The 13,651-nt window shown below is 56.5% G+C and overlaps 1 protein-coding gene across 21 annotated transcripts in view; it reads right to left on the bottom strand.

Annotated features, from left to right (window-relative positions):
• Positions 1-1,666: 1,666 nt before the first annotated feature.
• Positions 1,667-13,651, bottom strand: part of TNS1 (tensin 1) — a 213,126-nt gene continuing 201,141 nt past the window's right edge. For all 21 annotated transcript variants that reach the window (XM_057304703.1, XM_026491980.4, XM_044381181.3 and 18 more), the window contains 9 exons: positions 11,226-11,312; positions 10,384-10,515; positions 9,935-10,027; positions 9,171-9,248; positions 7,309-7,380; positions 6,913-7,081; positions 6,144-6,212; positions 5,647-5,679; positions 1,667-3,509 (listed from right to left, as the gene is read on the bottom strand). In XM_057304703.1, coding sequence (XP_057160686.1) covers positions 3,365-3,509; positions 5,647-5,679; positions 6,144-6,212; positions 6,913-7,081; positions 7,309-7,380; positions 9,171-9,248; positions 9,935-10,027; positions 10,384-10,515; positions 11,226-11,312 — 878 coding nt within the window. In that variant the 3' untranslated portion in view covers positions 1,667-3,364. The remainder of the gene's footprint in view (positions 3,510-5,646; positions 5,680-6,143; positions 6,213-6,912; positions 7,082-7,308; positions 7,381-9,170; positions 9,249-9,934; positions 10,028-10,383; positions 10,516-11,225; positions 11,313-13,651) is intronic.

Here is a 13,651-nt window from a genome sequence, read left to right on the forward strand (position 1 = left end):
CAGAGCTGCTGGGGTGAGACTCTGATGAAGATGGGGGTCAAAAAGGCTCATCCCAAACCTCAGACGCAGCGTATGTGGCCCTCAAACAGCTGGCTAGATGAGGGGGCCAGGATGCCAAGACTGCAGGGCAGGGGCACTCCAGGCACCCCTGGAGGTGGACCAGACAGCTCCCTTCCTTCCTCTTTGCCCTCTGGGGTCACCTCTCCATTGTTCCCATGCTCTGCCCTCTCCTCCTCGTCCACCGGCGTGGGGCCACCTGCACCTCGCTGGGCCTCTCTCGCCAAGTCGCACAGATGTCATTTCCCTGCCCTCTTCCCTCCAGACACCACGCAGGCCAGCCCCAGGCTGGCCTCAGACGCCTGGCTGGAGTGTGGGGGCCGTGAGCCCGCCTGGCGTCTGCACCCCTGCTCTGCAACCTGACCCTGCCTCTCCCGTTCCTCCTTGCCAACTTCCCCCAGACCCTGGCCCTGCCAGCCTGTTTTCAAGACCAGACAGCACTCTTCTGGCTGACAGACAGATTCAACAGTAACAGCAAAATGGGGCGAGGGGGAGGGAGGAGAGAAAAGGCTAGACATTTACACAATAATAACAATAATGATTAAAAGTGCTTTCTCTTAAAGGAAGTCTTTGGCAAGAATATACTGCAGTGCTGTGTGTGTGTGTGTGTGTGTGCACGCGCATGTGCAGGGGTGCACAGACCTAACCTGTGAGACATGGGAGGGCCACAGTGTCCTCCCAACCAGTGTCTGACCCAAAGGTAGGGCCGCTTGGGGACTGGGGTACCCTTCCCTAGCATTCTTCTGGAAACCCACTCCTTCCAGAGGGATGCGAGGGAGTGAGGACTAAGCTGATCAGCTTCCCAGGATGCTCTGGTCCTTCCCAGGGTCACACTCAGCTCAGGCCTAAGTGGGGCAGGCTGGCCATGCCTGGGAGGTGGGGGCTGCCGGTGGGCGGTGGGAAAGCGTGTGCGAAGGCCGAGGGCTGGATGCTGAAGGGTCTGCCGCTCCGCCTGACCCCGAGTGAGGAGAAGACATCCAGACCAGGAGGGGCAAGTCCCCGGGGCCACATCCAGGGGGAGATTGAAGATATTTACAAAGGAAGTGGCAGGAAATATCTCCTATCTGGGAAGAGAGTTGGGGTGGGTGGGAATGAGGAGGGGGGAGATCTGGGTATCTGGCTTGAATGCCTCAGAAGGAAGAGCACTTTGGAGGGACTTCGGTCACCAAGTACAAGGTTGCAATCTTTTGGAAGCGGGGGCCTGCTCCCCACCTTCAGACACTCTCCTTTCCAACTCCCTGAAACAGAATGTCCACACAGATAACAGCTTCTTGGAGGAGAAAAAAAAACGCAAAACACACACACGTCACCCATACCCACCACACACACCCACGTCCCGCCCAGGCTCACGCGTTTGCTCAGGCCCCTCTCTGGGAGCGGACTGCTGTGCCCCGGGCTTGCCAGAAAATACGGGGGCCAAGGGGATGGAGCACGGGCACCCCTCCCCGCTGAGCCCCCTGCTCGCTCCGAGGATAAAGGGCCCCTACATTTCAGACTTCACTTAGACATAAAAAAGGGATGGGAATTGATTTATGCCTGGGGAGGCAATAAAGCAATATGGGAAAACAATAAATACTTCTTGTCAATTTACCTATTCTTTTTTTCAACCTTTTCTTATATTTTATTAGCTTACAGATTCTGTCAGTATGTCTCACATATATATTATATATATTTATATATCAGTACAATGCCTCTCTCTAGGGGACGCCAGAGGCTTAAGAAGCCACTCAAGAATGGAGTCCTGGTGAATTTTCCACTCTGGCTTAGAGTCCTTGGGTGGCGATCTGGGGGTTTCCCATCTGCCCAGATGGACTCTCGGCCCTCTGACCTACATGCAGGCCTTCACGCCTCTGTTCCACGGGCAGCTTGGCTCTGCCGGGGAAACCAAGGCAGGAGGGGGAAGAGCAAGGCTTTGGCATGATAGGGAGGCCATGTGGGATGCATGGACAGCAGCAACAAGAGCTCTGCTAAGGCCATCTTGGGCAGCCCAGTAAAAGTCAGACCCTGAAACACTCGCAGAGGGGAGCACGAGGCCTCCGGGAGTCTCCCCCGGGGCTGGCCGGGCAGGGCTTTTGAAAGCAGGCTCCCCAGGACAAGCTCCAACATGGGGACCCCGAAGGGCAGGGCAGGAAGGCTCAATCCCCCACACCCGGAAGGGCATCGAGCAGAGAAGCAAATGTGAGGAAAGGCTGATCTGGGGCACAAAACCCGAGAACGGGCTGAGGGCTCGGAGCTGTGGGGGGCAACCCACCCGTACTGCCACGGAGCCACACATCTCCGAGCCCCCGAGCCACCGAGTGCACAGCTGGCCCTCCTGACGGATCTCTTTCCCAAGACGATGTGCACGCGTGTCTGCATCTCCCGAAACCAATGCTCCGGCCTCACGGCTGAGACAGAACAGGGGTACCATCGTCGCCGTCGGGCAGCCAGCCCCCCTCCCACTGGGGTCTTTGTGGAGAAGGGGCTGGCAGCACCCAGGGCCACCAGAGTGCAGGCACAGGGACCCAGAGTCTGGGACCCAGAATCTTGGGTACTCCTGGGGAAGACGGCCTATGTCCCCCCCACCCTGCTGCCCTGTCACCCCCAGCTGTCACCTTCTTTGGACAGGACGCACGTGTATGTGCAAACACATGGGGCTTGGACAAGGACAGGTGTTTATAACTCTGGCAGAGAGGCCCACGGAAGTCAGTGTGTGAGGGTGTGGGTGTGGACCTATTACACACCCCATATATACACCCGCACACACTGTGCAGCGGACGCTGGGTCCAGAGACCGCAGGCACCCAGGTCTCAAATACTTTCAAAGGCAAAAGTTGGGCCCCTTGACATCCCATGCTGGCTCTATCTGGTTCACCAAACTACCCCCAGAGGCCGCCAGAAAAGGATTCTCTCAGTCTGATTTCTCTTTGCAAAGCAGTCGGGTTAGGGAGACAGAGCTTTTCTATTTACTCCCAAATGACAGATCCCCAAGGAGTTGGTCTGTCTCCTCTGAGGAGCCCCATCCTCTCGGAGGGGGAGGGGGAGTGAGGGGGACCTGGTGAGCGGTGGAGGCTTTGGGGGCTCCACAGTATCCGTCTACCCAGGGGAATCCAAGTTATTCTCCTCCATCTTTCTCTCTCTCTCTCTCTCTCTCTCTCTCCCCCCTTCCCCTCTGCAATTCACTTCCCCCTCCCCATGTTGCACTTTCTTCTCTCCTTCTCCACAATTGGCCCAAAGTCCTCCTTCTGGATTCGAGGGTGGTCAGGATTCATGGGTCCCCTCCCCATATGCCCCGTCCCCACTGCCCTGGCCCCGGGGAGGGGTGGCGTTCATCTCTTCTGGCCGGCACTCAGCATGACCTTGGAGACGAAGTTGACGATGGCGGAGGCTGGCTGGTTGGGGTCAAGCTCGGCGAAGAGGTGGCAGGCGTTGTCAGTGGTGCTGCCCTGTTTCCGGGCCACGAAGCCGAAGAGCCTGCGGGGGGGCAGGAGAGGGGTGACGGGCGTGAGGGGAAGGCAGGGGTGGGGGGGAAGCCCAGGCCTGGTCGAGCTGCCCATGTGAACAAGTTCATCCTCAGGTCGAAGCCTCTCCCCAGTCTTCCCACCTCTCCCTGCGCATGGGGACGGGGGCCCCTAGCGCAGGAGAGAATCCTCTCTCTCTTCCACCCCCAGAAAGCCAGGTCCTGGAGATGAGGGTGTCCCTGGTTCCAGGGTAGGCAGCCATTCCCCTTCAAGGAGCGGGGGGAGGAGGAGCGGGAGGCAAAGGAGGAGACTGGACAGCAAGAGGTGGGGAGGACACCAAAAATAAAATGGGGACATTCCTAGGCGCGCTTCTCTCCGTCCTTCCCAGCCCCACCCCTCCCCGACTGTTCTTGCCCACGACACAGAAGCACATGAAAAAAACGCCGCCTGCCTGTCAAAGCGCTTGGCCTCCTCAGACACCAGGAGAGGATAAGGGAGACCAAAGGACAAGGGGTCACCACCCCCTTCACACGCACGCATGCACGCACGCACACTTCTGGGCTCAAGAGAATGGGAGGGGACGGGGGACCCCACACCTGTTCCTCCCTACCCCCACTCCCTGCACCAGAGCTGGAGTGACCTGGCATTCTCTGTGCAAAACAGAGTTAAAAATATGAGCAGAGAACAGAATGTGAGCCCAGGTCCCCTCCCAGTCGGCACATTGCTAATTAGAGCGAGATGGGGAAATCGGGACAGCTGGAGATTCCAATGGAAACCCCTCTCCCCGGGACTGGACCACAACAGCTAAAATTAGCAAAGCTGGGTCCTGCTTGCCACCAGCCGCATGCGTGTGCATGCATACACACACACACACACACACACACACACACACACAGGACTTCCTATAGCTTTGCTCTCCCCAGCTTTGTTTCAGGGGTGGGAACAGCTGGGGCCAGAGGTCGGGGGTAATGGCCTGCCCAAGGGAAGGGGAGGCCTGGGTGCCGGGCACCTCCTTTCCAGGCTTGCTCGGGGCCCCTCCGTGCCGCGGAGGGCAGTAAGGGCGGAGGGAGGGAGCGGCTCCGAGCTGCCGCAGGACCGCCAGCCAACGCGGGCTGCCTGGTTCTGCCAGGGTGGAGCCGGCCAACCTCACCAGCCTAAACATGGCCCACCTGCCCTCCCCGCTGTTTATGTCAGCTCCTGGCTCCACGGGCCAGTTCGACAACTGCCAAGTCCTTTCTCTGCTTGGGGGAATGGATCCAGGCAAGAAACCTCAGCCCCAGGGCAGGGAGGAGCGCTTGGGGGAACCTGAGAACAAGGCCTCCTGAAATGTGCGGCCTGAGGCACCTCGCATACCTCTCCCTGGTCCCTGTCTGACTGAGCCAGGCTCTCCGGCCTCTGCCCTGCCGAGCAAGGCCGAAGCTCCGCGATGAGAAGAACGACTTCCAGGCTTGGAAGCAGCCCCCTTGGGTCCGTGACCCAGCATCTCCCCATCGCGGGGCCGGCGGTGAGCGAGCATGAGCTCCTTCAGACATGCAGCTCTGGCCTGCCTGCTTGCGTCAGGGGCTCGGAGTCCCTAACGACCTGGGAACTTGGAGAAGGCTGACGTGGGTGTGAGGCACGCTCTGAGACGGCTGGACACCCGAGTCCTTCTTTCCGCTGGGCCGCTAACTCTTTACGTAACCGGGGGCAAGGCCAGGGCAAGGCGAGGTCCCCTCAGTCCCACCCAGCCCCTCTGGGTGCACCCAAGGGCCTTCACGATGCTGTCTACTGCTGAGCAACATTCACTCCTGACCACAGGACTCACAGAGGCTCACCGAAAGAGTGAGAATAGGAATCAAGGAAGCCAGGATTTGGGCAGAAAGACCTTTCAAACAACCCCCGGCCCTGTGGCCACTGCCTGCAATATAACTGCCAGATCTCCGTCTACTTGCTCAGATCCCAGCTGGTCTGGTCTGGTCCTGGGAGAGGCAAGGTGACAAGACAGGAGGCTGGGCCTCCAGCCTCGAGGCAGGAGAAGGCAAAAGACCTCGCTGCGTGGCCAAGCTCTCCTCCAAAGTTGAGTGACTGACCCCAGCACAAAGGCCTTTGTTGCCCCAGCTTCTAGGCCTCCCCCAGGAGCAGCCAGCTGGGGCAGGGGAGAAGACACTTACTTCGCAGGGACACCTCCCTCTGTCTTCATCCACCTGTGGAAAGATACACACCACAGCATAAGACACTACACCTTCTCACCCCCCAGAACCCGGCCCCGTGCACGCCAGGCCTCGTGGGGGAAGGCAAGGGGGACCCCGTTCCAGGGAGATGGGAGCCTCCGAAGATCACGCAGGGGAGGCATTCACGGTGGAGAGAACACTGCAGCCTGTCTCCCAGCGAGCTCTCCCCGGTGTGAAAGGAGAAGCAGATTCAAGGTCAAGGATATGGCAGAGGACATGAAAGCAAGCATTTGAGTCCCTGGGAGGGGCTCCAGATTTGTGGTGGGAGAGCCTCAGAAAGCTACCCGACACAGTTACTCACAGTCTCACAGACACAGGCAGACCTTCCAGCCGAACCAAGAATAGACACCCACACCCACACATGCACACACGTGCACACACAGAGACTCCAGTGTTACAGAAACGGGCGGGAGGGAAGGTGTCTGCGAGAAACTTACTTTCTCTCCTGAGGGTCCAGGTCGCAGAAGGTGACAGTGTTGAGGGGGTAGTGTCGTCTGAAGAAGAGCCTGTGGCACAGATACCAGATAAACAGGGAATGAGCGGCGCAGTGCCCACGCTTTCCCAGCTTCCCCTTGCAGGTCAGGCCGCCATGTGTGGCTGCCATGGGCTGACCCGGCCTCCCCGTCATCTGCAAGATGGCCTGAGCTGCGAAGAGAGGCAACGCACAGGAGCAGACAGACATGTCCCTGAAACAGGTCTCAAATGCTGGTGACTCGGAAAAGAAGCAAGGAACTGGTTTTGAAGAAGGAGAAAATGAGCAGCCCCTGGAGGAGGAAGGAAAGAAGCGTGAGGGAGAGCCTGAGAGGAAAGGCTGTGCTCTAGACAGCAGGCCCTGTAATCAGTTGCATTTAGAGCTGTGTGCTCCTTGCAGGCACATTTGTAGAAGGAAAGATGGAAGGATGGGTGGATGGATGGAAGGAAGGAAGGAAGGAAGGAAGGAAGGAAGGAAGGAAGGAAGGGAGGGAGGAAGGAAGGGAGGAGGGAAGGATGAGTAGAGACATAAATGGATGATGGGATAAGTGGGTAGGGAAGGGTAAATGGAGGGTGAATGGTTGAAGGAACGAGCAAATCAACTGGTGAGTGGATGAGTAAGTGGGTGGGTGGGCAGACGAGTACAAGGAACGAATGGTAAGTGCGTGGGTAAGTGGATGGATAGACGGGTCACAGGGAGAGAGCCCAATATGGAAGCAAGTAGAGGAGCCTTACTTTCTCTGGTTGTCAGTCAGTGTAATTCCCTGGGCAGAAACTTTGAAGTGAACGATGGTGGCAGCTGGTGTGGGGTCAGCAGCCAGTGTCTCAGAAGTGGCTTTGGAGATGGCCTGTGGCCCAGTGAGTGACTCCATGTCCACAGAGTTGACGAAGAGCACGTTGCAGGCTGGAACAAACCCACCCGAGGAGGAGTCAGGGGGGGCCGGGGTGGGTGGGGGTGACACCCCAAGTCAGCTCTCAGGGGAGAGGAGTGGATGAAGTTGAGGCCAGCCTCGGGCCGGGCATGTGCGCAGAGCGATGTGGCCTGCCCAGTGATATGTGGGCCTGCAGGAAGGGACAGGGCGGGCAAGAGGAGAGGCCTGGGCGGGGACCCAGGCCGGGGTGGCCACTCACCTGCCCCTTGCTTCAGCAGATCGGTGGTGGAGTTGGCAGGGCCCGAGCTATCTTTCGATTCATCTGTGGGGTCTGAGACAAAAATTTCATTCAGCCGGTAATTAAAACTCCAGAGCTGGAAAGCATCACACGTCTGGCTGAGCCTCGGGCAAGCTCTGCAAATACTTCATGCAACGGATACTGCTTTTCATAACAGGCCCTGGCAGCTGGCACGTGTGCGTCCAGTCTGAACATTCCAGTGATGACTGTAAGCTGGAGAGCTCTGGGGTCCCACAGTGTGGGCTTCAGACCCTCGCCCCAGCATCTGCCAATATCTATGAAATGGAGATGCCATCGTACCCATTTCTCTTGGGTTTTCGAGATGCTCTACGTATAGTGTGAGCCCAGTGCTTGGCATAAGGCTAGTCTTCACTGCCACTGTTGTCACTGTGCACGGAGGCGTCTTTGTGTAGATCGATGAATGAATGCCCTACGTCATCAAGCCCTTCACGCAGCACAACTATGATTTTAATATTCACAAGAACTGGGTATGATCTGAACCAGTGTTTCTCAGACTTTGGTGTGCAGGCTTCTTAAAACAGATGGCCGAGCCCCACCCCAGAGTTTCTGATTAGGTGGGGCTTGAGAGTATTTGCATTTTTAACAAGTTCCCAGGGGTGCCAGTGTTGCGGGTCTGGGAACCCTACTTTGAGAAGCACTGTCTTATACAATGTAAATATCGAACAGTTTTATAATTGCTAAACTACTTTCATAAATTTCAAAGAACTATAATTTAGTTGGTGTCCAAATTATGGGGCTAATAATGCTACTTAAGTTGTATTTGAACTTTTAAACTAATAATGTTGGTCAATTATCATTAATAATTCAATGAATTGAGTTGGATACATAGAAATTATGAACTAAAATTGGGGGTTTTGTGAGCGGGCATCACCTCAGTTTCCGAGAGAAACTGAAAGCAAGTCCCAGAGGCACTTCTGAATACCCTAGTTGTAAACACAGAGGATGGGGAGAAGGGACCCAGTTTCCAGTTCCTAGACCTCGAGGTCTGGGCCGAGCATCACCCCCCTCGCGTGAGCCCTCAAACATGCGGCCGGTGGCAGAAGCCTGTACCGTGAAGGGCCTTGGATGTCCATCTGCCATCGCCCAAAGCTGGAACACTTCTCTGAGAGAGGCTAAACTCTCCTTTGCTGGGCCCAGGGTCCCACTCAAATTCTCACCTATATGGCCCAAGGCTCTTGGGTTCCATTAATACTTCCCACAATCAACAGGCTTTGCTCCTCCCATCAGTTCTGCGTCCCCTCAGTCAGAGAACACCCTCACAGCCAAGCAGACTGGAAACTCCAGGGACATCTTGGCCCCATTTTCGTCCCACGCCATGTGGAGCCCAGTCACCTCTTCCTCTGAGTGTGCTCCCTCCTCCTTACTCACACCAACCTCCAACCCCTGGGCAACACCCTCCATGACCTAAATCTGCCTTCCCCTCCCCCTTCCCTCAGCCCTGTCCACCGATGCCCATCTCATCCTCTGCACACACGGTCCTCCCCATCACTGTCTCCTACTTCTTGTGCCTCCCCTGGGCTTATTCTGAAGATTCACGAAAGAATTCCTTAAAGCCACCAGAGAACTTTCCAGAACAATGTGGCAAGTCAATTATGTGTGTTCCTGGAGTTAAGTTTTTTAAAGAACTTTTTTTTTAATGGGGGGGCAGGGGGAAAGGAGAGTAGTTTTGAATTTCCCCAGATTGGCAAAATGACCCGCGCCATCCAACCCTGGCCCGTGTTCTGGAGCGGCTGGCAGAGCTGACACAAGGAGGAGGCCAGCTCAAAGATGTACTTGGAGAGCAAAGAGTCTCACGTTCCTACCTCGGTTTGGAATGACCAGCTTACAGGGCAGAGCCAGTGGGATGATGGAATGCTGGTAGACCAGGGCAGAGAGAGACCCTGTGGGAGGAGACAGCACATCAGGACCAGTGTCCCTGGGAGCGGGCCAGGGTGCTGGGGAGCCCAGACACCCCACCCCATGATCTGTAATCTCCAGCTTCTTGATCACCTCTCTCTCCTCACACCAGTGCAGCTGAAAATCTACCCCCTCCTTGTTAGCAAGATCTAAGGGAGAAGTTTCCAGAGGCTCGCTCTAGCAGCCACAAGGTTTCCTTTCTAGAAGATTCCTCCCAACATCTCTCCTCAGTCCTTCTGGCTGCTGGGGCCCCTCTCAGGACAGTGCAGCCGAAGTATCAGAGAATTGTGGGATCACATCCCGGCTCAGTGGCTTACTAGCTCTGTGTTCCTTGGGTAAGTTCAGCTTCTGTGAACCTCATGTGTAAAATGGGACCATAACACCTGCCATGCAGGACTGTTATGAGACCAGAAGTAATATAAGGTTCCCAGACAGGGACTTTCACATACCACGGGGTCATTGATAAAGGCAGCTGTTACAATCGTTATTCAAATTCTAACGGTAATGCACTTCAGTGGGGTGGGACAAAAGCAGAAAAGCATCTGGCAGAGCAAAACAGCCACAGTACAGAGGACCGGGCCACTGTTCCCCGCACCCGCGACAAGCGGGACCGGGGACTGCCTGAGACTCTGCGGGGAGGCTGCGGAGGTGGAGGGGAGGGACAGCTCACCAAAGTTTGGCTCATTGGGGCACCCCTTGAGCTTGACTCCTCTGGGGCCGGTCTCGATCAGGAAATGTCTCACCAGCTCGTGGGTCATGTCCCCTGGGATGAAGAGAAAGACGGGAGGAGTGAGCACTTTTCGTGGCATCCTCCCACCACCTGCCAACGGCACTCCATCCCTGGGCTCTGTGAGGGAGCAAGGGTGGGACAGGTAGTATGGCCAGAACCCCCGGAATGGGGAGACCACCACTCAAGCAAACACAATCACAGGGTTCCAATAACCCTGCTTCCCTGTGCTCTGACCCCAACCATCACCAGGCCCAGGACTCGTCCTCCTGAAGAGTCTGACTCAGCAGGGACCAGCTCCCCTGCTAGTCTCAGGGTCTTGGGCACCTCAGGCTCCGAGGAGACCAGACAGACCATGGGGTCTGCAAGCCCTGCTCCAGGAGGGGTGCTACCTTTCTTATTCTGCTGCATGATGGTCGGAGGGGGAGAAGACACCTTCATGGCCAGCCCGTAGGCCCCTCGGAAGGAGTGGCTGTCGCGGATGATGAAGGCCCCCGGCTCCTGGTCCTTGAGGAGTGCGATGGCTGGGATTGGGGAGGAGAGAAGACAGTGAAGGGCCTGGCCTCACTTAAGACTCATCAGGCCTAGCGAATCTTGTTCGTTAGTTAGAATTTAAACACTCCTGAGGGTCCTCCTCTGAGAGAGTAGGCAAGCACCTTCTATAAACAGCCAGGAAGCAGATATTTCAGACTTCGCAGGCCCTGCCACAGCAGCCCCAAAGCAGTCACGCACAATACGGAAGCCCATCGACACCGTGTGTTCCACGAAAACTGCAGCTACACAAACAGGCCACAGTCCGGATTCGAGCCCATCGCCAGTGCCGGCCCTACAGACCTGCCTTGGGAGCCTGAGGGGGCCTCATCTCCATGCCCACAATCCCAACTCTGTTCTTTCTGTAAAATGTGCAAAAATCTCCCACCTCACGTAGACAGACGGCTAAGATTTGCTGTTACATTGGCAGGCCTTTTACTTGGTTTGGAAAAATCCAGACTTCACTGCTTTTAAGGACCCTTCATAGGTCTACAAACCCTGCCTCTGACCACCCCCCCTCACTTCACGGTGGGGAGGTGCTTCTTACTGTCTGACCTCGATCCCAGCCCCTTTCTCTGTGACCACCATGTACGGCAAAAATGAGTAAGTCGGCTGTGTTCCTTGCCCAAGGAAGACATGGTGGGCGGCAGCCAGCTGTGACCTCTGATGGGCCACAGGACCCTCGGTGCCACCCAGGACTCACCCTGCTCTCTGGAGATCTCAGGCTTGTACCAATACTTGGAAGTGTCCTGGACAAACTTCACTTTAGCCCGCGTCTCGGGGCTGTTGTCTAAGAGAGGTGAAGAGAGAGAAACAGTGTTAGGGGTTGAATTGTATCCCCCAGGAAGGTCTGTTGGAGCCCTAACCCCAGGTACCTGTGAATGTGACCTTATTGGAAATAGGGTCTCTCTGCAGATGTCATTAAGGTAAGATGGGGTCGTGCTGGATCAGAGTGGGCTCTAACCCAATATGACCGACGTCCTTATCAGAAGAGGGGAAGAGACAGAGAGACACATGGGGAGGGTCATGAAGATGGCGGCAGAGACCGAGGGATGCGTCTACAAGCCAAGGGACACCAAGGATTGCCAGCCACCGTGAGAAGCTAAGACGAAGGCCTGGACACGAATCTCCCTCGAGCCTCCAGAAGGAACCAAGCCTGCCAACACCTTGATTTCGGACTTCTAGCCTCCAGCCCAGGAAGGATTACATTCTGTCATCTTAAGCCACCATATGCGTGGTACTTGGTCATGGCGGTCATAGGAAACCAGCGTCCTCACTGCTGGAAGGGACCTTGAGCGGCCTGCCCATCCTTCCCGACTCCTGCCAACTGTCACGCATCATGGAGCTGCTCTTCTGTGGAAGAGCCTGGCACCGCGTTCTCACTGAGCTGCGGAAAGTGCCTCCTCCACCCCACGCCCTCCTTTCTCCAGTTTGGACTAAACCCCTCCTGCAGCTTCTCTCCCACAGGCTCAGGCACCCACCTCTGGCCTCTTTCTCCACGAGATGGCTTTCCCAACTGTGTCATAACGACCTCCAAGGTGAGGCAAGAGAGATACATTTCCACCACTTCTCCCCAGGCTCTGCCACCCACTCCCCCATGCCCTATATGGAGAGCCATATAACAGAGCTAAAAAAATTCAGCCCTGCCCTGGAACAGAGGAGGCCTTGCCCTGGAACAGAGGAGGAGGTGGCCTAGAGACTACCTACTGTGAGTCGTATCCCTACCCCATTTCCCTGGCAATGACCTTCATCCAGACCCTCTGCAGACCAGAGATGGTTTATGGAGCATTAGGGTTCAGGAAGACACTCAGAGAGCATCCAGTCCAACCACATAACCTTACAGATGAGGGAAGTGGGGCTCAGAGAGAGGCTGCCCAAATCACACAGGTGGCTCTCAGAAAGCCTCCTGTAAGGCCTCGCCAGGGGAGGACACACAGCCGCCAATTCCACACCGGCCACACCTTCTCTTCCTTGTCCAGGTGTTAGGACGTGTGGCCCTCGCTCTCCAAGCTCTTTCTTCATCTTTGGGCACCAGAGAAACAAAAGGGGTGTCGGGGGAAGAGGAAGAAAGGAAGATTCCAATTGCACGGGTTTCTTTGCTCTCCTTTCTTCATAGAGAAGCTGGGACAGAGGGAGCTTGGGCTAAAGATGCTGAGACGCTGACGGCAAGGACCCGAGACACTTGTCAGTAACACTGTGCTCAGCCCCTGGGACCGGCCTCCGGAGGACAGCAAGGGGGTAGGCCGGCTCCCTTTCCTGGCAGCTGTGCGCGGAGGGGGGCCTCTGGGCTAGGCAGCTGGGCCACAGGGGCGGCTTGCCGCCTCTCTCCCTGCTCTGAAGGCCCAGGCCCCCACTGCTGCTGCGGCCTAATGAGCTGTCAGAGGCGGCTGCAGCCCCATGTGCCTTCCTGTGTTGACTCCAATGGCTATTTTAAGCAGGGAAGATGGTGGGAAACAGGAAATGTCCCAACTACTAGAAGTTTTCCATCCTCCAAGAAGAGGGGCTGGGAACCAGATGTCTCTGGTGGGCAGCAGGAAGCAGGGGCATGCAGGGTCGCGGTAGGTGCCCCGGGTTGGCAGGCTCGGGGCAGGTCCCAGGGGAGTCACACTGAGCATCTAGGCACCTGGGGCCCACCCCAGGCTGCCCGAAACCTTCTAAATCTTCCTCGAGTGCCCCAGAGCTCCAGGCCCACTCGGCAACAGCCACGTTCAAGGTCTGGCTGAGAGGCTGCAGATCAGCCGAGGCCTTGACCTTTGTGTTTAGATAATGAGCCCTCTACATGCAGGCGAAAAATGCCCAGTTCTGGTGATGAGTGAAGAATTCAGCATGTGAACGGGCATGGGCTTCCGTGAAGCCGGGCCGGTAGGAACCAGACTCCGGGAACGTGCCCAGCCCCCGGCCTCGGCCCACAGTGCAGCTGGCTGCCTGGTCTGCTATTAGTGATGTGCACAGTGGGATCAAAGGAGGGGCAGAGTGCTGTGGGCTGCCAAAAGGTATGGCGGTCCAGGTTAGGAAGGCAGATTTTCGAGGTCATGTTAAATCACAAGTATGGAAACATGGTAAGACAACAATCACGCTGTAAGAGCACAAACTCTTACTCTAGGGTACATGGGTCTCAAGCAGAAGCCA

Source organism: Ursus arctos, unplaced genomic scaffold (genome assembly GCF_023065955.2).
Source record: "Ursus arctos isolate Adak ecotype North America unplaced genomic scaffold, UrsArc2.0 scaffold_1, whole genome shotgun sequence".
Lineage (NCBI taxonomy): Eukaryota > Metazoa > Chordata > Mammalia > Carnivora > Ursidae > Ursus > Ursus arctos.